Source organism: Neofelis nebulosa, chromosome 12, assembly GCF_028018385.1.
Source record: "Neofelis nebulosa isolate mNeoNeb1 chromosome 12, mNeoNeb1.pri, whole genome shotgun sequence".
NCBI classification, from domain to species: domain Eukaryota; kingdom Metazoa; phylum Chordata; class Mammalia; order Carnivora; family Felidae; genus Neofelis; species Neofelis nebulosa.
The window spans coordinates 2719399-2740514 of record NC_080793.1 but is presented as its reverse complement, the minus strand read 5'-3'; the positions used below and the strand labels follow the sequence as shown (position 1 = coordinate 2740514).

The 21116-nt window shown below is 57.9% G+C and overlaps 2 protein-coding genes across 9 annotated transcripts in view; one reads left to right on the top strand and one right to left on the bottom strand.

Moving 5' to 3' along the window:
* The window catches only part of BRD3 (bromodomain containing 3), a 65671-nt gene extending 54679 nt beyond the window's left edge, over positions 1 to 10992 (top strand). For all 5 annotated transcript variants that reach the window (XM_058693615.1, XM_058693613.1, XM_058693614.1 and 2 more), the window contains 4 exons: positions 978 to 1219; positions 4419 to 4711; positions 5841 to 5966; positions 7669 to 10992. In XM_058693615.1, coding sequence (XP_058549598.1) covers positions 978 to 1219; positions 4419 to 4711; positions 5841 to 5966; positions 7669 to 7784 — 777 coding nt within the window. In that variant the 3' untranslated portion in view covers positions 7785 to 10992. The remainder of the gene's footprint in view (positions 1 to 977; positions 1220 to 4418; positions 4712 to 5840; positions 5967 to 7668) is intronic.
* A 1783-nt stretch (positions 10993 to 12775) lies between these two features.
* BRD3OS (BRD3 opposite strand) lies at positions 12776 to 15601 on the bottom strand. 4 transcript variants are annotated; one of them, XR_009251309.1, is made up of 3 exons: positions 15405 to 15601; positions 14794 to 14843; positions 13804 to 14418 (listed from the first exon to the last, which is right to left on the bottom strand). XR_009251309.1 is itself a non-coding variant. In XM_058693627.1 (2 exons), exon 2 carries the CDS (start codon positions 13805 to 13807, stop codon positions 13553 to 13555), a length of 255 nt encoding a protein of 84 aa, XP_058549610.1. In that variant the 5' UTR covers positions 13808 to 14418; positions 14794 to 15131; the 3' UTR covers positions 12776 to 13552. The 4 variants fall into 4 exon arrangements, 1 of the variants encoding a protein (XP_058549610.1); XR_009251310.1 differs by having other exon boundaries at positions 15412 to 15444; XR_009251308.1 differs by lacking the exon at positions 15405 to 15601 and having other exon boundaries at positions 13804 to 14059; positions 14175 to 14418; positions 14794 to 15142.
* Positions 15602 to 21116: the final 5515 nt, after the last annotated feature.

The window sequence follows — 21116 nt, the reverse complement described above, 5'->3', positions numbered from 1 at the left end:
CTGCGGGGGTGAGGCGGCCCGAGAGCCGAGTGCAGGTGCCTCCGCGGTCACCACGGTGGGGCTGGCGTTGGACTTCGGCTTGAGCCTCGTTAGAGGCGGCGCCACAGGGAAGGTGGCCCTGGGTGCAGCCACCAGGCAGCCTGGGATGCACGAGGATCCGTTTCCTCCCCTGTGAGGTGCAGCCTACGGTGGCCCCTCGTGGCCCATGTTGGGGGTGGGGGTGTCCCTGAAACGACATGGTAGCTGCTGGCGCTGGGTCAGTCTGTGCTTCTGTCGCGTGGCCTCCCTGTGGTTTCTGAAGGAAGCTGTGGAAAAGCTCCTTCGTGCAGACGAATAGACCTCTACCTAACAGGCCTCTATGTAGACTTGCCTTCGTCTGGAAGATACCTGGTGAGAAGAACGTCAGCTACCATTTAAGGTTTTTTTTTTTTTTTTTTTTTTTTAATGTTTATTTGTTTTTGAAAAAGAGAGAGAGAGAGCGCAAGTGAGCAGGGGAGGGGCACAGAATCGGAAGCAGGCTCCAGGCTCCGAGCTGTCAGCACAGAGCCCGACGCAGGGCTCGAACTCGTGAACCGTGAGATCATGACCCGAGTCAAAGTCGGAGGCTTAACCGACTGAGCCCCCCAGGCACCCTTGGCTGCGATTTATCAGGTTGTTACTATACACCTGTCCTGGTCTGCACGCGTCACCAGGCTCACCTGCTGGCCTCCTGGCCACCCGTGAGCCGCGTTTCCGGTGAGGACGGCAAGGCGGCTCTTCTCCAGCCGTCACGGGGCAGTGAGGGCAGAGTGGAGCTCGATGCCACCTGCTCTGGGACCTGCCTGCCTTTCCACAGTAGGGTGTGGCCCCGGTGGCCCTGGCTCACCTCCCTGCAAGGTTGAGGTAGCTCCAAGGGCACCCCAAAGCCCCCGCCACCACCTGTGGCCCCCTTGGGCCAGCCCCAGGGCAGCCTTGCTCAGCCACCTGCTATCTTCCAGCTGAAGGCCGTGCACGAGCAGCTGGCCGCCCTGTCGCAGGCCCCAGTGAATAAGCCAAAGAGGAAGAAGGAGAAGAAGGAGAAGGAGAAGAAGAAGAAGGACAAGGACAAGGACAAGGACAAGGAGAGGCACAAGGCGAAGTCCGAGGACGACAAGAAGGCCAAGGTGGCCCCACCTGCCAAGCAGGCCCAACCGAAGAAGCCTCCCGCCAAGAAGGCCAGCAGCACGGCCACGGCCAGCAGGTGGGCTGTAGTGCCTTCAGACCCCCTCGAGCCCAGTGCCCCACGTCCTAGGTGCTTGTGTGGTGGGCCAGGTGCTGGATCTGGGCCTTTGAGCCTTGGGGGCAAGTCCCGGTGACGCGGAGACTGGGCTCTCGTCATCCAGCGGGATGGGAGCTGGGTGGTCCTGTCTCTCCCGCCTTTTGGGGAGACTAGGGGGACAGATGAGGCCCTTGCTGCGAAGACTGGGCTCTGGGGGGCCTTGCTCAGCAGTCCGTGCAGCTAGCCTCTCGATCTCGGGCACCATCCGGCACAGACCTTGGCATCTCCAGGCTTTGGGGCTGTTTTCCTGATTTGATGTGGGGGCACTGCACCTTGGCAGAGGTTCGGCTGTCTGGTCTGCCTACCTTCTGTCCTCACTCTTGCCACACCAGCCACTGCCCTGAGGAGTGCCTGCCCCTCCCCGGACAAGGGGGACAGTGGGGGACGGGGGGAAGGCATGCCTCTCCCGCAAGGTAGAAGGAAGGCTTCCCAGAGGTGGGGTGACCGCTGTGCAAGAGCAAGCTCGGCAGCGGTCGGGTCAGGGTTCCAAGGGTCAGGAACAGTGGGGACAAAGCCATGGAGCCCAGCAGAAGCGTTCTGGAGACTAGTGGGAATCAGGACGAGGTCGGCTCCACTGAGGAACAGAGACGGGGTCGGGGAGAGGAGTGGCTGAGGTGGGCCAGCTTTGTTGAGGCTTCTGGTTTTATTCCCTGAGCAAGTGAAGGGGGAGTCAGGAAGTGTTGGAGCTGGAAGAGGTCAGATCCTGGTCCATGTGGAGAATGGGTCAGTGGGAGGCAGTAATGGGAGAAAGGACACCCTGGGAGGTTTTGTGCTTCTGCAGGCAAGAGAGGCCCGGTGGCTGTGGAGGTGGGAGGCCAAAGGGACAGGCCGTGGTGCCTGGAAGCCAGAGGACAGAGGCACGTGGACTCTGGCAGCTGGGCTGACGGCAGCATTGTCCAGAGGCGGCGGTGGGAATACTCGGGTTTTGCCCTGCCTCCCTCAGATTTTCTCGGACTCTCTGTACTCGGTGTCAGTGTAACACTGGCCTCAAAAACGAGTTGGGAGGTGCTCTCTCTTATTTTCTGAGTAGATGTGTAGAGTTGGTGTTCATTTTTAAATATTAAGTAGAACTCCCCAGCAAAAACATCCAGGCCTGGAGTTTTCGTTGTTAGGTTTTTAGCAATGAGCCCAGTTATTTTTGTAGCTAGGGGACTGGTCATCTTATCAGTTTCTTCTCGGGTGAGTTTTGGGGATCTGTGCCTTTTGGACACATTGCTCCTTTCCCTGAATTGTGGAATTTATGGGCATTGGTTTGTTTGTTATCCTTGTAACATCTGTGGGGTCTGTAGTGATGTGTCCTTTCTTTTATTCCTGGTGGTGGTAATTTGTGTCTTTTTTCTCAGTGAATCTGGAGATTGATTGGTTTTATTGGCCATAGAAACAACTAGCTTTTACGTCATTGGTTTTTGTCTGCTTTCGCTTCCTTTTGTTTATGGTCTTATTTTTATTATTTCCTTTGCTTGCTTTGGACTTAATTTGCTCTCTTGAATTAGGAACTTAGGTTTATTGATTTGAGATCTTTTGTAAGGTAAGCATTTAGTAATAACTATTAATTTCTATCTAAACACTATTTCAGCTGTACTCTATAAATTTGATATATGATTTTATTTGGTTCAAAATATCTTCTGATTTCCCTTCAGACTTCCTCTTTGACCACAGGATATTTAGACGTGTTAATTTCCAAGTAACTAGAGATTCTTCTGGACGTTTTTCTGTTACTAGTTTCTGGTTTAATTCCATTAGGGTCTGAGAACATACGTTGTGCGATCTCAGTACTTTTGAATTTGTTCAGATTTATTTTATGGCCAAGATTTGGCGATGCTCCACGTGGACTTGCATATGTGTTCTCCCGCTGTTGGGTCTAGTGTTGCCTAAATGTCAGGGGGGAAAAAAAAGACAAAAACGTGTCAGTTGGGTCAATTTGGTTGATGGTGGTATTGGTCTTCTGTCTTCTTGCTGATTTGTTGTATTAATTAACGTGAGGGAGAGAATCGTTGGGTCCCCAGCCGTAATCGTGGATGTGTCTGCCTCCTTTGGTTCTACCGGTTTTGCTTCGTATATTTTGAGGCTTGGATTTTAGACACACGCACACTGAGGACGGTGATGTCTTCTCGGTCAGTTGATTCTTTTACCACGTGCTGTTCCTTCCTGACGATACTCCTTTTTCTGAAGTCTCCTCTGTCTGATGCTAATACACCCACTGCAGCTCAGCTTTCTTTTGGTTAGCCTTTGATTCCCCCATTTCTTTACTCCTAACCTAGTTGCGTCACGGTATTTAAAATGGGGCTTTGTGGACCACATGTAAGTCGGGTCTTGTTTCTTATCCAGCCTGACTTTGTTTTTCTTTTAGTCGGTGTCTTTAGACCATTTATGTTTAATGTAGTGATTGTCACAGTTGCATTTTGGTCTGCCATTCCGTGTCTTCTGTCATCCCTCTGGTTTTTACTCCTCTGTCTCCGTTCCTGTCTCCTTTTGGATTATGTCAATATGGAGGTCAGTTTTTGACCTGCCGAATTTGAGATGAATTTGAGACGCCTGTGGGGTGTTGAAGGGAGCTGACCACTGTAGTCCTTTCCTGGCTCAGGCGTGGAGCACCTTCTGCTGGAACAGGGTGTTCTCTATCCCTGCAGGTACACGTGCAGCCCTCAGCCCACCTGGCTTCTCTGCCTGGGGCACCACTTTGGGCTTGCCCCTTGGTAAAAGAGCCTGGTTCTGGAGAGGAAGAAGGCCAGACAGAATGTGGGCAAGGGGCTGGGGCTTCAGAGGGGCTGGAGGGACAGGGGCTGGAGGCTCCACGGGGTGGGGGGGGGGGGGGTAGGGACATGGGGCAGGGCCTCCATGGGGGCTGGGGGAACAGGGGTAGGGGCTTCACAGGGGACAGGGCAGGCGCTCCATGAAGCTGGGGGGACAAGGGGCAGAGGGGATGAGGCTGGGGCTTCATGGGGGTGGGAAGACGGGGGTCGGGGGGCAGGAGACAGGAGGATGGGGCAGGGGCTCCCTGGGGGCTGGGGCGACGGGGCAGGGGCTCCACGGGGGCTGGGGAGACGGGGCAGGGGCTCCACGTGGTCAGGGGGACGGGACAGGGGCTCTGTGCCACGGTGTTCTTTGCCTCGTCCCTCAGGCAGCCCAAGAAGGGCGGCAAGCAGGCGTCGGCCTCCTACGACTCGGAGGAGGAGGAAGAGGGCTTGCCCATGAGCTACGACGAGAAGCGCCAGCTCAGCCTGGACATCAACCGGCTGCCCGGGGAGAAGCTGGGCCGGGTGGTGCACATCATCCAGTCCCGGGAGCCCTCGCTCAGGGACTCCAACCCTGACGAGATAGAGATTGACTTTGAGACTCTGAAACCCACCACGTTGCGGGAACTAGAGAGATACGTCAAGTCTTGTTTACAGAAAAAGCAAAGGAAGCCATTCTGTAAGTTGTGGGGGGCAGAGCACCCTACTTGCCATCTCTGTCCTCCTCCCCCCTGCCTCCCCCGCTTCTCTCTTCTGTAGGCCCGGTGGGGGGGGGGGGGGGGCGGGAAGCTAGGAAGTGGGGTGGGTCACTCTCCTCCCCCCATTCCCGCCACGTGCCCCAAAGACCGGTGCTGATGGCTCAGCCGGGCCCTCCTCCCCTGCCCTTGGGCAGGTGGGCAGCACGTGCATGCCTCGGCGGTCACAGGGACAGGCAGGACCCCTGGGTCGGTCCTGAGCCTCCTGCATTTGAGTGCCAGCCAAGGCCTTCTCCACAAGCCTCCCTGAGGCTCCGTTTGGAGCAGGGCTGCAGGGAACCTCTCGATGGTCCCCGTGCTGGGGCAGACCAGTTTCCTCTTACTGGGAGTTGAGGGTCCAGAGGCCTCCCAGGATGGACGTTGGCACCGTACGGGGACGAGGCACTGCCTGGGGCAGCGGGTGCTGGGGAGTGAGGGAAAGGACAGGCCCGAGGAGGCAGGAGAGCCGGGCAGTGCCCGGCCCCAGGGAACAGCCAGCGTGTGCCTACACCTGCGTGTGGCCCGCTCATCGGGCTTTCTCCCTCACTCTGAGGGGTCGGTTGCTTCCCCCTGGACGGAGTCACGTGACCCCCGCAGTCACGCACTTTGGGCCCTCGGTAAGTTCCCCTTGGACTCCGAGGTGGCGGCACAGGCGTGCGGGGCGGCCGAGCCGAGGGAGAGCTGCGCCCGTGAGGAGAACTGTGAGTTGGAGGGTCAGCGTTCAGGTCTCGACTCTGCCCTCCGCACGGGGGACAGTGTCGCCAAGCGGCACGCGCCCGTCTGTGCGCCGTGTGGAGTGGGGATGGCGTGAGGTCTGCAGAAAAGGCTGTGCCTGTGGCGAGGGAACAGCGCATGCGGGCCGGGGTCCGTGTCCCGGCAGGGAGCTCGGGCGGCGGCCCTGCGGGGGGGGGGGGGGGGGGGGCCAGGCACAGCTCGTGAGCGTCTGGGGGTGGGGGGGGCGTGCTGGCTGGCACCTGGAGGCCGCCCTGCCGAGGGCCGGGTGCGGCCTTGGCCCCAGGGGTGGCTGCCCGCCCCCTCCCCGCCCTGCCTTCTCAGCTCCGTGCTCTTCTGCAGCCACAAGCGGGAAGAAGCAGGCGGCCAAGTCGAAGGAGGAGTTAGCTCAGGAAAAGAAGAAGGAGTTAGAGAGGCGGCTGCAGGATGTCAGCGGACAGCTGAACAACAAGAAGCCTGCCAAGAAAGGTACCTGTGCGTGGGCCACGCTGCTGCCGAGGCGTGGGGTCCCCCGGCGGCCCCTGCTGCTGCTGGCGAGGGGGGAGGGTCGGCAGTAGGGCAGTGGCCGGCGGACCCAGGCTTCGGTCTGCGGCGCCACCGGCTCAGGGGCAGTGTGTCCTTAGGTGAAGCTCTCGATCTCTTGAACCCCCGAGTCCCTTGCCTGTAAACTGGGGACCCGGGTCCTGCAGGGAGGTTGAGCAGATGGGAGGCATGGGTGGGAGCGCCCCAGGCCAGAACCCCCGGAGAGGACTCTGTGGAAGGGCCTCAGTGTGGTCTTTGGGGGTGGACCCCGTGGCTTGAGAGGGACTGGGGTCCTGGCCCCTGGCAGGGGGCTTTCTTCCCGGCTGCCCCTGGCCAGGCCCTGTGCTTTGTGGACCACGGAGCCTTATTTTAGGTGAGCAGGTGATTTGACTCGTTGTCTCTTTCCTCTGGAGCCTGTAAGGGCAAATAATTTTCTCCCGGCCCCAGGGATGGTGGCACCCAGGTGGTGATCAGAGTCGGGGTCCCATCTGCACGATAGTGTGGCGGCTGGGTGCCGCCGCCTTGCCGAGTCCTGCTTGCCCTGCCCACTCCCTCTGAAGCCTGGGAGGGTCCCCGGGATCGCCCCTGGGAAGGGCAGAGTAGGCGGCACGTGACTGGGGGATATCTTTATACTGCTGACCTCCCCCCACGCCCCGTCAGATCCTCCTAGCAGATCGCCCCTGTGTTTTCTAGACGCGAGTATACTTAGTTTTGTTGACCTCTGAGCTAGCTTTACTCCCACTTCTGTCACCAAGTGCGTGGGCTTCTGCTCACACTGACTCTGCAGTGCCAGCTGTGGGTGGGGTCCAGCCATCCAGTTCGGTCCTGACACTATTTACGTAGGGTTCGCTCAGACCCCAGTGGTGGGGGGTCCACCCCCAAAGACCGCCCTTCTCTTAGATGCCAGGTGCAAGTCCCGGGCCTGCCTTACCACCGACCTGTCAGCTGGGGTTCCCGTGACCCTCTGCTCGGATTTGATAATTTGCTAGAGTGGCTCGCAGAACTCAGGAAAGTGCTTTATTTACTGTGTCGTTTATCGTAAAGGGCACAACTCAGGAACAGCCGAAGGGGAGGGGTGCACGGGGCGAGGCGTGGCAGGGGTGAGGGCGTGCAGCTTCCCTCCCCTCGCTGGGCACGCCACCCTCCCTGCCCCTCCGCCCGTCCGCCAACCTGGAAGCTCTGGGGAGCGAGAACATTTCAGCGCTCCACCTCCCCTGCCCTCCCTTCCCCGGAGTTAGGGGCCGGGGGGTGGAAGTTCCCAGCCCCCTCCACATGGTTTTCCTGGGGACTAGGTGTGCCCTGAGTCGCTCACGAGCCTAAACTCGGGTGTGATGTAAAGGGGGCTCCGTGCCGATAACCAAAGACGTCCCCGTCCGGGGATTCCCAGGGTTTTAGGAGCTCTGTGCCCAGAACCCGGACAGAGGCCGAGCGCATCTCTTACCGTACCATGATGTCATTAACGCGGTCATTTCTTTTCAACAAACATTCGTTAATATTGACCGAGCTTCGGGGTGAAGAAATGGGTGGGTCGAGGCACGGGACGTGGCCGTGTGACGCCGGTGGACGTTCCGGAAGGGCTCGCCCGGCGGGTGCGGGGGTGCGCGGGGGTGCGCGGGGGAGCGCCTCTCACCTGCCGCGTCTCCCTCAGAGAAAGCGGGCTCCGCGCCCTCGGGAGGGCCGTCCCGGCTCAGCAGCAGCAGCTCGTCCGCGTCCGGGAGCAGCAGTTCCAGCGGATCCAGCTCCGACAGCAGCGACTCGGAATGAGCTCTGGACTCCCAGAACGGCACAAAACCAGCAACGTCGCACACGCCCCAACTCTGCAGTGTTCCCTTCGTTCCCTTCTATGGTTAATATACTACTTTCGTTCCATGGTGTGCGGGCTTTCTTCTTAACTCAGTGTTATGGTAGCTTCCAGTTTTTGCTTTAATAGGTCAGAGACCTTTCTCGTGGGTACGTGAGGCTTTATGAGACGGTGCGACTCTGCATAAAGTCTTTGTAACCGAACTCGGTTGCTTGGAGACGGTAACTTCGAACGCTGACCCGGCGGCCGTAGAAAAAACATGCCAGATGCGGTCTGAGGTTTCTCGCGAAACCCCTCTCTTACGCCCCACCTGGTCTCTAGCTCCGGAACGCATTGTTGCAAAGGAAGTTTCTCTGGATGGTACTGTGTGGAAAGCGGTCAGCTTGGCAAACAGGCGCTGTCTTTGTCCTTTGGGCCCCGAGCTCAGCCTCGCGGCTGGGGGTCGCCTCTTTCTGGGGGCGCGGAGAACAGCCAGCCTGGCGCGGGCTTCGGGGGCCCCGTCCAGCTCCAGGCAGGGCTTCTGCAGGGGCGGGGAGAGAGGCAGGCGGGCGCGGAGAGGAGGGGTGTCCGGGGCTCCCGGAAGGGAACACGGGGGCTGCGTGTGCAGTTCATAGGTTTCCATACACTGAAACTTTTACCTCAACTTAAGAAAAAAAAAAAATAATAATAACAAAAAACAAAACAAAAAAAAGATTAAAAAGACAAAAAATAAATAAAAAAATAAAAGGAGACCTTTTTGTAAGGTTCAGCAGTTTTCTACGAAAGCCCAGCCCGACGTGTGTCCCCAACCTATTAGCTGCCGCACACCCTGGAACCGTTTCCCCAACTTCATGTATATATGAATACTTTATTTATTAACATCATTGGTCATTTTTTTAAAAAAAAAGAAAAGAAAAACAAAACTGCAAAAGAAATGCATTAAAAAAAAAAAATATCGCAGAAGTGCAGGCCTCGTCAGTGGTTGGCAGGAGAACCCCGGACTCCGGCCTGCAGGTGCTCGTGCCCCACCGCCCGCGCCGGCCCCCCTCCCGGCTCCGCTGGGGTTCCGTGTCTGTTGTTCGTGTGTGTGTGTGTGTGTGTGTGTGTGTGTGTGTGTGAGAGAGAGAGAGAGAGAGAGAGAGAGACGTTTGCAGACGTACAGACAAGTTCCAGCTACAGCACACCCCCAGTTTTTATTATTTTGTTGAGTTCTTTTGTATTCGCCTCTGGTCTCTAGGACTGTTTTAAAAGAAATCAATTTAGGGAACCCCAGTTATATAATATAAACTTTGTAATCTGAGAGAAAAAAAATGTATAGTAAATCTAAGTCTTGATTTTTAACTTTCTATTGTAAAAAAAAAATAATAATAATAATATACAGAGTTTAACAGAAGGTTATGTTTTGGTTTTGTTTCTTCCAGAGGCCGCCCTGCGGCCTTTGAGTACAGGGACGCCCCGCCCCACACTGCCTGCCTGAGCTCTGAGCGTGTGGCTTAGGCCAAGAGTGCCGGGGTCAGCCGTCCGGGTCCCCAGACGGGGCACCCCTCACCTCCCAGCCCCCGGGGCAGGGGCAGCAGCAGCGGCCCCCCGCTGCCGCCTTTCAGCCCACCCCCGGGCTCGCCCTGGCTGGGCTTCTCTCTCCAGGGGTGAAAGACCCCCAACTCCCCGGCCGCAGGAGGGTCCGCTCCCCAAGACCACACAGGGCATTTTCCCATTAGCACAGAAATGACTGACACAGGGCATTCTCCCAGGCCTCCCTGTGAGGACTTCCTGGAGGCGGGTGCTTGGGGGCGGAGCTGCGGGTGGCCTGGCCTTTGGTCTGGTGGCACGTTTCCAGGCAGACGAGGGGACTAGTCCTCAGTATCCTAATAGGGGGGCAGTTTTTTTAAATCATAAAATGCATTCAGATTCCACCGGCCCTTACGGTCACGGATGCCCTCGGTGGATGTGGAACTCTGACTGATGGGGCAGTGGATGGGTTACCATTTTTCTTACTGCTGGTGATTCTGACGCTAGGTGAGTTTTGAGCCAGTTAAACTTTTAATCACGTTTTGTTTATAATCAAAATATATGTGGATTTTAAACTTGCCATTTTTTAAAGTTACCCTTGTTTTTCAAAGGTGTTTTCTAAGCAGATCTTTAATGGAATATTTAAACTAGGACTTTAAGGAATTAATACAGGACACGATGGATGGGTCTTAAAGCAGGATCTCTCTGGCAACGCACGGCGAGCGCACCTCCGGGTGACGAACGGACCCTGAACAGAGGGTGCCGGGAGTTGCACGGGGCCGAGGGGGGCTCCCGGGGAGCACCTGTCCAGCCGCAGAGGTGGCGAGGGGCCTGTGTGAGCCGGTAGGTCGGGGAGCCCGCGCTCCTCACACAGCGGACGCGTTTCCGAGCCCTTCGGTACCCGCCGGCTCTGCAGGAGACCGGGTTCTGGAACACCTCTGCCCCTCTCGCCCCGGGAAGAGGCTGCCGGCCGCGATGGCGCGCAGGGCTGCTGTCCATCCGGAACAGTCGTAGGCTGTCGGTGCTGCGGTTTTCTAAGGCTTTCTGTGCAGACTTCAAAGCTGGTTTCTCTTTAGAGTTTGGGGGAACGTCCTCGGCCCCCTCGAGGTCAGCCTGCGGTGGCTGCCGTCTCTCCACGTCTCTGTGCTGGGGAGGCTGCAGCGGGACGACGGGCAGGGCCGTCCCGGCGCCGAGGACCCGAGGGCAGCTCCTCACGGCCTCTTCTCGAGCGGGAGGGACCCGTGCGCTTAGGAGGTTGGCCTCACGTGAGCCCCGGAGGCCGAGAGGGCAGAGACCCTTGCTCCTGCCGGGCGGCCGGCGTCCTCTTGCTTACAAACTGTAAGATATGTTTTCCTTTTGTTTGTTTTTGTTCTGCCACACCCACGTCTGTGACAGCCCTCTGGGAGAAACACCGCCCAGAGAAGGGACGCGTTCCACCCGCTGTAGCCTGTGCCTCGATGCTGGCGTAACGCGTCCAGGAAGTTTTTCTTTTTTATATTTAAAATGTTACTTTTCTGTATGATGTGCATGCAAGTTTACCGTAACTTTTCTTAAACTTTTTAGTGCCGTTTCTAGTATATTCCTGTAAATGTCAGTTACTGAAAATGAGTCCAATGTAAGTAGTTTTAGCTTGTTTATTGCAGTGCTGGCCTCAACACAACAGAATAAAAATGGTAGAAAGTACGCTTGGATGTCTCTGGTAATCATGGACCCTTCTCCTGGGGCATTTGTTTTGTTTCATAATAAAACAAACAAAAAAAAAGAGGTCCCGTACGTGCTGTTTCCTGTGCTTTCGGTGGCTCCCAGCCTCCTGTGCGTGTGTGTGGAGGTGCTCGGAAGGCGGCCCGGTCCCCTTACTGCTGCAGAACGAGGGGCCGGGCAGAAATACCCCAAGCAGCTCCGGTCCTCCCCCCCGGGCAGGAAGGCACCAGGGTTTCGGGAGCATCGTTCGTAGCCTTTCCTGTCTGCTAACTGTCCTCCAGAGCAAGCTGTCCTCCATGTGGAGGCACATCTGTCACGTTCCCGTCCTCCTGCGGCCATCCCTCCTCTCCGGGCGGATCCCCCCTTCCCCTCCGTGCCTCGGTCCCCACAGGGGCGGGTTCCGGGACAGCGGGCATCAGACACTGTCGCACGTTTGCGGAGCCCGGCGCGGAGTAGAAGCTTCGGCGAGGAGCGGTTGACGCGGGAGCTCGGACGCTGTTGTGCAAGCAGTCTGGCCGTTTGAGCCGGGCCTTGTGGAGCCGTCCTCCAGAAAGCTGCCGGTGGGCCCAGGTCCAGGCCTGGCGCCCCGCCCCGCCCCGCCCCACCCCACCCCCAGGCTGTCAGCGGGCACCCTCCCAGCATCCCCTGCACCGGCATCCTTGTCCACACTCCCCCCCCCCCCCCCCCCCGCCCTGCCTCATCCAGGCCAACCTCCCCAAGGACGGGGGCTGGGCCGTGTCCACCTCAGTGGCCCCAGCCCAAGCCAGGGAGACCAGCAGTCTGGGCTTCCCTCGGGCAGACGGTGGCTTCCGATGCTCTAAGCAGCTTAGCGCCTGCTGTCCTACAAGCAGCCAGTGCACGTCAGTCACCTGCACACCCTGACCCGTGCGGACACGGGCGGTGGCCGGTGCCGGTCTTCCCAGGCGCTACCCCTCCATGCCTGGGGCCAAACCGAACTCAACCACCACCTGTTCTCAGGTTCATCCGAGGTGCGGGTCAGCGTGTGGCACAGAGGCATTCCCGATGAGTCTCTGAAGTCTGCTTTCTTCCCAAGCAGGACTTTAACGGGAGACCTGCAGAGATGTTGACCCAGCTGTCCACTGGGTTAATTCCCGTGTCAGGGCTGCTCGACAGGCCAGCCCTCACTGCAGAGGCCTCACTTGGTACCTGGGACCAGCCTCCCTCGTCCGCTCCGGGAGGCGATCCACGAAATGTGACTTCAAGCCTCCCAACCCACGCAGCAAGCCGGCCAAGGGTCCGTCACAAAAGACCAGGCCGGTGGCTGGACACTAAACATTTGGGGAACGCACTCGGACCCAGCAGTCCCAGTTCCGGGATGTTTGCCAGTGAACTTGGCACAGCCACAAAAAGAACCACGTACGACGAAGCTCGAGCTGTGCTGTCTGCACGGCACCATCGAGGAGACCCTCTGCCCACCTGCCGGCTCACCGGAATGCTGATCAGACATTCAAAGCATGGTGGAGACGTCCATCTGTACAGCAGAAGAAACTCCCAGAACAAGGCGCACGGTGCAGGCCGTGCCTTTAAAAGCATGCGCAGTTGTGCGCGCACACGCACAGGGCTGATGCTTTGGGGTTGCTTTATGCGTTCCTGTAACGGGGTTTGTAGCAATCATTAGATTCTCCTGGTATGAACACACACACACACACACACACACACACACACACACACACACACAGAATCTGAAGCCAAGTTAAGGTGCTACGAACAAACATAAAAGAAAAAAAAAAAGTGAGGAAGGAAGGAGTGTCCCAAAGCGTATTTATTTAGAAAAACCAGCCTTGACAAAAGATTCCCGCAGCTGCATGGCCTCACAGCCTTCAGTCCCAGCAGACGGCAAAGCCTTTGCAAATGCCTCCCGCGGCACGCGCCCGACCCCGCAGAGGTGGCGCACTGCGAAGCCGCAGCGGCCTTTTCCAGCCACGCGATTCCAGCCCAGTAGTTCTGGGCTTCCGCCCTGTGTTGGGACGTACTCGGCAGCTGGTGCGGAAGCTGCCCCGCGCCTTGCACGCGATGCCCATCTTGTGACAAGACGCGCGGCGTCAGTCCCTCCCGCGGTGCCGCCGCTGGCCTCGGAATCCAGCTTGCCCCCCGCAGACGCTGCCTGCCCACACGTGGCGCTAACTCCTCCACCGTTTTCTAGATCTGTCTCCAGACCAGGCAGAAGGGAGAATGCTAACGACAGCCTAGAAAGTTTTGAAAAGGTGGTTTGTAGCCAGGGGAGTCCCCCTTGCTTGGTTCGTTTGGAAGCGTCCGAGAAAAGCGGCGTCTGGCCGTGCCCCGGCCTGGGCTGTGCCCGCAGTGCCAGCGGACCAGGCACCGGGCCCAGAGGCCAGGTCCGCCAGTCACTCGATCCCGTGAGAGAGGGCTTGGGCGCCACCGGCCCGGCTTCGTCTTCGCGCTCACTATTCGCGATCTCCCAGGAAGGACTGGAAATCACCAAGGCCCCCGAACGAAACGTGGCCTGTTCTCCCTCCCCCCGCCCCAGCCTGCTGCCTGGGCCCCGGTCTTCAGGCTGGAGTTACATGACCGCACAAAACTTGGACTGGCCCGTGTCCCGGGAGACCTCAAGCTTGTTTCTGTCCCGGACCAGGATGGCCTCGTTTCCGTACTGGGAGTACCACATGCTTCGGCTCCTGCTCAGGTATGTCCCAGGGGGCACGGATTCCAGTGTGTGCTGCTGCTGCTGCCAGATAAGCAAGGAGGTGTCCCGGTACCGCAGCCGGGCATAGCTCTCAGACAGGGCCTTCTCCGCCAGCGGCACGCGGCCACTCATCACTGGCCGCAAACTCCCCTCCTGGGCTCCTGCACACCGGGCCTCTCTGAGCCGGAGCTCGCGCGGCGTGGACAGCTGCCCGCTGCCTTACGCTAAGTGCGCTGACTAACTTTTTCGGTTGTTGGGTTTCGGGATCCCCTATCGAACTCCGTGGTGAAAGGGAGGAATCCGGGCCCTTTGTAGGCAACACCCTCAGGACGACTGCATCGCAAGGAAACTTGAGAGGAGCCTCTGAGCATTCTGGAAGCACACCTGAGAAGCACACGCGAGACAGCAAGCTGGACGGTGGCGCCCCGGCCACAGAGTCTTCTGGTGACGGCTGTGTGCACCTTACCAGATGTGCGGTTGCCAGGGACGAGGCACCCACCTTGGGGGGACTTGCCGGGGGTCTACTGTGATTCTGACACCATGGCCGGACCCACTTCACTCGGAAAGGTATCTCTGGTGCCCTGCGTGAAAGGACACCGTGCAACTGGACGGAACTTGACCTCATTCCCCGTAGCTGCCCTCCGCTGATCTGGGCCTGGGCGGGCCTCCCGCGCTGATGCACGGCGGGGTTTGGAGACAGGCTTTCTTCAGTGCTTTGTCCTCAGCTCTCGCCCAGGGTGATGCTACAAAGAAACGGCCATGTCGTCAGGGGCGGGGGAAAGCACCCAGCGGCAAGCGGGGCCTTGACGGCTCAGGATCTTAACTCTTTTTGGATCTGGAGCATCAGGCCAAAGTACCGACACGTTTCACGATCTCAGTCGCCGTCCAGTGGCCCAGACTGTGAGCCTGGGTTTGAGGGGCAGGCCTGTGACTCATCCTAGTTCTTTTAGGACCTCACGGGCAATACCGGGGAACTGCCGGTTGGAGCGTGTGAGTCTGCATCTGTGACGGAAGTCCTGAGAACTTGAAAGAGCACAGGTTTTGGGGCTCATCCCTCGGCGCCTGGCCTGGAGGGTGTTTGCCTGGGCTGCCCGTGCTGAGGATGGCTTGGTACTCACCCCGCCACCGGCGCCTTCTTTCTGCTCCAGGCATCTGGGAGGCCCCTGGGCTGGAAAGAGAAATGACGTCATGTGGAAACCAAACAGGGAAGCATCCACAAGACCCCCCCCCCCCCAAATGCTTTCCCAGCCATGCAGAATTTTCCTTCTTTATGGCCAGAGTCCCCATCACTCAGCGCTGCCCTCATTTCTGGCGGCAGAGTCTCCCTGACTTTGCCCGGCCAGCGGGCATCCTTCATGGCACGGGATCCCTTCATGGCACGACCCCGTTGCCTCCCCAGCATCCTGGGCCCTCCACCCATCACTGCCTCCTACGAGGAGTCACCCTGTTACTGGGCTCTTCCCCCACTGCCACCCGCCCCAGTCACCCCTCCCCATCGCCTTCTCATCCCATCGCCTCCTGCCCCGGTCACCCCTCCCCATCACCTCCCGTCCCAGTCCCCCGCGCCCCCCCCCCCATCGCCTCCCGCCCCGATCACCCCTCCCCGTCGCCTCCCGGTCCAGTCCCCCGCGCCCCCCATCTCCTCCCGCCCCGGTCACCCCTCCCCGTCGCCTCCCGCCCCAGTCCTCCGCGCCCCCCATCGCCTCCCGCCCCAGTCACCCGCCCCCACCGCAGACCCGCGCCCAGTCACCAGCGCCGAGGGGCCGCGGTGACGTGCGGGCGCGGGGGGGGGGCGCTCGGAGGCGGGGGCGGGGCCCGTTGGCCTCGGGGCCGCGTCTCCATGGCAGCGCCGCAGGCATGCCGAGCCGAGCGCCGAGGCCGGGCAGGCCCGCGCGGCGAGCCGGAGCCGCGGATGCTCCGGGGGCGGGGCCGGAGCGCGCGACTGGGGGCGGGGGAGCCGGGGACCCGGAGCGGCCCTTGTCTCCGCCCGCCACCGTCGCGGTTGGTCCCAGCGTTTTGTTGACAGTAGTTTCGTGTTGCTTCTCGTGTACTTTTGCCACTGCTGTTGCTATTGCTATCAGCATTCTGACTCCTAAGGATCGATATGTTTTTTAAGATAATTCAAGTTTGCTCGCTGCTCACTGCGTCTCAAAATTAGGTCTTGAACTTCCCTTGCCCCGATGCTGCCCCGAGCGTTCCGCACCCCCTCCAGTCATGCCCCAATAATACCCTCGTGTGGCATCTGCTCGCTCCCTTACCGAGTGTTATTTTACGGTTTCCCCAACGGTGACAAAGACACCGGTCCTGGCGGGGGCCCCCCCGGGGCGCTGCGTCCGCACCGCGAACCCGCACCGCGAACCCGCACCGCGAACCCGCACCGCGAACCCGCACCGCGAACCCGCACCGCGAACCCGCACCGCGAACCCGCACCGCGAGTGCACGCCCCGCCCCTGCGCGGTGAGCGCGCGTCCTGTACCTTCGAGTCCTGCGTGCGCACCCCCTGTGCGCATCCCGCACACGGACTCAGAACATTCAGGAAACTGAGCATGTGGCGGCTGTAAGTTAGTTTCGACATATTTCAGAGTATTCAGATCATATATAAATAGGGTCACGGGAAAAATGGTCTATAAAACAATAAAAAAAAACCAACTAGAAGAAAGCATATTTAATGATCATTAAGAAATATATTTCTAGGGGTGCCTGGGTGGCTTAGTCGGTTAAGCATCCCACCTTCGGCTCAGATCATGATCTCATGGTTTGTGAGTGCGAGCCCCCCTTCCAGCTCTGTGCTGAAGGCCTGGAGCCTGGAGCCTACTTCGGATTCTATGTCTCCCTCTCTCTCCGCCCCTTCCCTGCTCATGCTCTGTCTCTCTTTGTCTCTCAAAAATAAATAAACATTAAAAAAAATTTTTTTAAAGAAACATATTTCCAAATTTCTCATGGATCAAAGAGAAATTCGGAATATAAATTGTAAAGTACTTTAATGGAATAATGATAAAAATGCAACATATCAAAGCGTGTAGGATGCAGTAAAAATCATGCGGGACGGGGGGGCCAGGTTTCCCCTGGGGGGCTCAGTTGGTTAAGCGTCCTGGCTCTTCATTTCAGCTCAGGTCATGATCTCACAGTTGTTGAGTTTGAGCCCTGAGCCAGGCTCCCTGCTGGCAGCACAGAGCCTGCTTGGGACTCTCTCTCTCCCTCTCTCTGTGCTCCTCCCGACCTCAAAATAAATAAACTTAAAAAAAAAAAATCATGTGTGGGGTGGGGGTGGGGGACTAAGAGCCTTAAATGCTAAAAAATATACTCATCTATGGTGTATATGGGGGGGGGGTATATGGAAACTCTGAACTATCTTTGCAATTTTTCTGTGAATCTAAAACTTTCCTAAATTAAAAAGCTTATTTTGCTTTATTTTTTAAAATGTTTATTCATTTTTGAGAGAGAGAGAGAGAGAGAGAGAGAGAGACGGAGTACAAGCGGGGGAGAGGCAGAGAGAGGAGGAGACACAGAATCCGGAGCAGGCTCCAGGCTCCGAGCTGTCAGCACAGAGCCCGACGCGGGGCTCGAACTCACGGACCGTGAGATCATGACCTGAGCTGACGTCAGATGCTCAACCGACTGAGCCACCCAGGTGCCCCGTGAAAACTGATTTTAAAAGTAAGTGGAAAAAATGTTAACTAACTGGAATTAAAATAAAAACTTAAAGGGTGCCTGGGTTGCTCAGTTGGTTGAGCGTCCAACTCTTGATTTTGGCTCAGTTCACGATCTCATGGTTGGTGAGATTGAGTCCTGCGTCAGGCTCTGCACTGACGGCACGGAACCTGCTTGGGATTCTCTCTCTCCTTCTCTGTCTGCCTCCCTACTCCTCAAAATAAATAAATAAACTTAAAAGAAAATAACAACTGAAAACAATAAGTGAAAAGGAAAGTCACGGACGTGAGAGGAAATTTGCAATACTTATCATTGATAAGGGACTCAGGGTCCCGTTCAAAGACAGAAATCCCACCAATGATCTGACCAGAGAGAAGTTAATAGATGTGGTCGTTCATGACGTCCAAAGTTAACTAGATAACTGTCCAACAAAATAAAAACGTCTAAGGGGATCTGGGTGGCTCAGTTGGTTAAGCGCCCGACTCTTGATCTCAACTCAGGTCACGATCTCACGGTTTGTGGGATCGAGCCCCACATTGGGGCTCTGTGAGCGGCCCAATGGCTGGGGACCCAGACCCCGGGGGAGGGGCACCCGCCGGCTGCCGCCTCTGAGGGCCGGCCGCATGAGAAAGTGGATTTTGGGGGCGCCTGGGTGGCGCCGTCGGTTGAGCGGCCGACTTCAGCCAGGTCACGATCTCGCGGTCCGTGAGTTCAAGCCCCGCGTCGGGCTCTGGGCTGATGGCTCAGAGCCTGGAGCCTGCTTCCGATTCTGTGTCTCCCTCTCTCTCTGCCCCTCCCCTGTTCGTGCTCTGTCTCTCTCTGTCCCAAAAATAAAAAAATAATAATAATAAACGTTGAAAAAAAATTAAAAAAAAAAAAAAAAAGAAAGTGGATTTTGTGCTTGTCGGAAAAGCCACGGACCGGATTCGGCAGCTGCTTCAGGACAAAACCGTGAAGAATCTTTACACGCTGGCAGGAATTCCACAGGAAGCAGAGAGGAAGGAGCAGGGCTCCCCAGTCTGCCTCCCAGAGCTTCCCAGGGAGACGCCGGCAAAGGGCAAAATGAGGCTGGCCGGGGCCTCGCAAGGCACAGCGTAAAGGATGTTTGAGATCACGTTGAACGTAAAGGCGGCGGGCGATGAGCCAGAAACTTCGGGACCGCCACAGTCCTGCCCTTTGTTCATTCAGCTGGCGAACGTTCATTTCTGAGCGGATGGGAACTTCCTATAACAGAAGCAGAAACAGAACACCCAGCCCTACGTGCCTGCCCGAGAAGATGAAGCGTGTCGTGCTGGAGCCAGGCGGTCGAGCCTCCCCCGGCCCCGGCGGGACGAGACGCCGTCCCTGGCGACCCTTCCCATTCCGTCTCCTTCTTTCGGAATCTTCTGCCTGAAACCAGATTGCAGCGTCCACTCCCAACAGCGCTTCCCGAAAACGCTAAGGGGGACGAGGAGATCTTAAAAGCCGCGAGATACAAACGCGTACACACGTAACAGGCATCGGAGCACAGACAGCTGTCACCGCGCCCGCTCCCGTACCGTCCCCTGTCGGGGGTCCCTCACCCGCGGCAGCATCTCCGCTGGGCACGGTTTCTTTAACTAACGGGGTGCCTTAGACCTTCGTCCCCGGGGGGGCACAAACCTCCAGTTATCCGGCTATTTATTTACTTTTGGTTGTGGTAGCCCTCTATTTACTTTGGGCGGCAGAAATACCAAAACGCACCTCAGATGACTCCCTGGGTTCGAGCCTTGCCTCTTCCTGCTCTCAGCGTGAAGCGACAACCCACCTTGTCCCTGGTATGAGGGCTCCATGGCCCCAGCCGGTGAGGTCACCCTCTCCTTAGTGTTTCGACGCGGCGGCATGAGGGCCCCCACGTTTCTGGGTGGGAGCCTCGTCTTCCGAATCGAAGGAGCCATTGCGATTTCCGGGGGGACTTTCCTCCCTCGAGAACCAAGACTTCCAACCCAGTCGAAGCTCAGAGGTGGGGGGGGGGGGGGACTCAGAGTGCCGTGAGGTGTTAGTGGAAGTCAGAGGAGCCATTGCCACGTCTACCCTTTGGGTCCTTGACGTGCGATCGGGCCGCGGGGGAGACAGCACCGTGTATCTGTCTCTGGTTCGAAGCACGCGCTGGAGTCTGTAAGCGAGGACCCCCAGCTTCCGTGGTGTTCCTGCTGAGCGGTGCCGTAACCATGTCCTTCGTGGGCCGCCCCGCCCGGTGTTCGGTGGGCGCGTCCGGGTGACGGGGCACGTGAAAGACCAGTGACTTCCGTGAGTACGCGCCCACTGCTCCGCTTTTCTTGCTGAGGACTGAGCTCCTGGCTCAGGAGCCGTGTGGGAAGCCGTGATGGTGAACAAGGCCCTCCCCAACTCCATGGATCGTCGGGCTGGCGGAAGACTCAAGGGCAGGGAAAGCCAGTCCACGTCCAGAATCCACATCTGTTCCAGTGGGACGGATAGAACTTCCGTCCCCTCCGTGACAGAGGAGTCCAATGTAATACACGTGCCAGGACTTGGCTGGCCGGCCCCCGTGTGGTGGTGCCATATCAAGAGGGGTCAGCAGTGGCTTTGGCCGTTGGCCGGCTAGGCCCTCAGCAGTGCAGTGGGCCGATCGGCTTTGGTGGCGGAGGTCCGTGGAGTGGCCGGGCCGGGTCTCCGTCCCTCTGACCATGGACGCAGGGGCCATCGAGTGAGCGGAAGAGGCCGAAACCTTTACAGAAGGATCCCGTGTGTCCGTCTGATTCTTTTTTTTTTTTTTTTTTTTTTTTTTTTTTGGGACAGAGAGAGGCAGAGCATGAACGGGGGAGGGGCAGAGAGAGAGGGAGACACAGAATCGGAAACAGGCTCCAGGCTCCGAGCCATCAGCCCAGAGCCTGACGCGGGGCTCGAACTCACGGACCGCGAGATCGTGACCTGGCTGAAGTCGGACGCTTAACCGACTGCGCCACCCAGGCGCCCCAAGTCCGTCTGATTCTTGAGAGCCACCTCCTCAGGGGACGGGCCATGGAGACGTCCACCCAGGATGCAGATAGCTTCAGAGCCTGCGTCCTTTCCAGGACATCCGTCCACTGCCTCTTCCCCAGACCCCCTTGCCGCCAGGCTCCAAGCTCCCAACGCGTTTCTCTCCGGTCCTTAACCAATCCAGCCAAACCATGAGCATTGAAAGCCTAGAACGCTCAGCTCCACGGAGGTGACGACTGCAGGAAGCAGATCGCCCTCTAGGACGGAGGGAGCCAAGGGAAGAGGTGGGGATAATGAAAGGAAGAGGAAAGAAAGAGAGAAAGAGAGAAAGAGAGAAAGAGAGAGAGAGAGAGAGAGAGAAAGAAAGAAAAAGAAAGAAAGAAAGAAAGAAAGAAAGAAAGAAAGAAAGAAAGAAAAAAGAAAGAAAGAAAGAGAGAGAGAGAGAGAGAGAAAGAAAGAAAAAGAAAGAAAGAAAGAAAGAAAGAAAGAAAGAAAGAAAGAAAGAAAGAAAGAAAGAAAGAAAGAAAGAAAGAAGAATCTTGGAGATGGCCCCTCGGAGCTCTGAGGTGACCCCGAAGGTGCCGCCTCCAGGACTGTCCCGGGAGCCCGGACTTGCCATGAACTGGACTCAGCAGGTGCCCGGTTACTGCCGGCACCTGGTGCAGAAGCCCGGCAGGGGCCCTCCTGGGGGGGGGGGGGTGACGGCAGAAAGAAGCAGGCCCCCGCTGCGGGCTCCCAGTAGCGCCTGCCTGCAGAGCCCCAGGGAGCCGCGGACAGAGTCACCCCAGCACCGCCAGGCTGGTACCGAAGGCTGGTTTGGGGTGGATGGAGG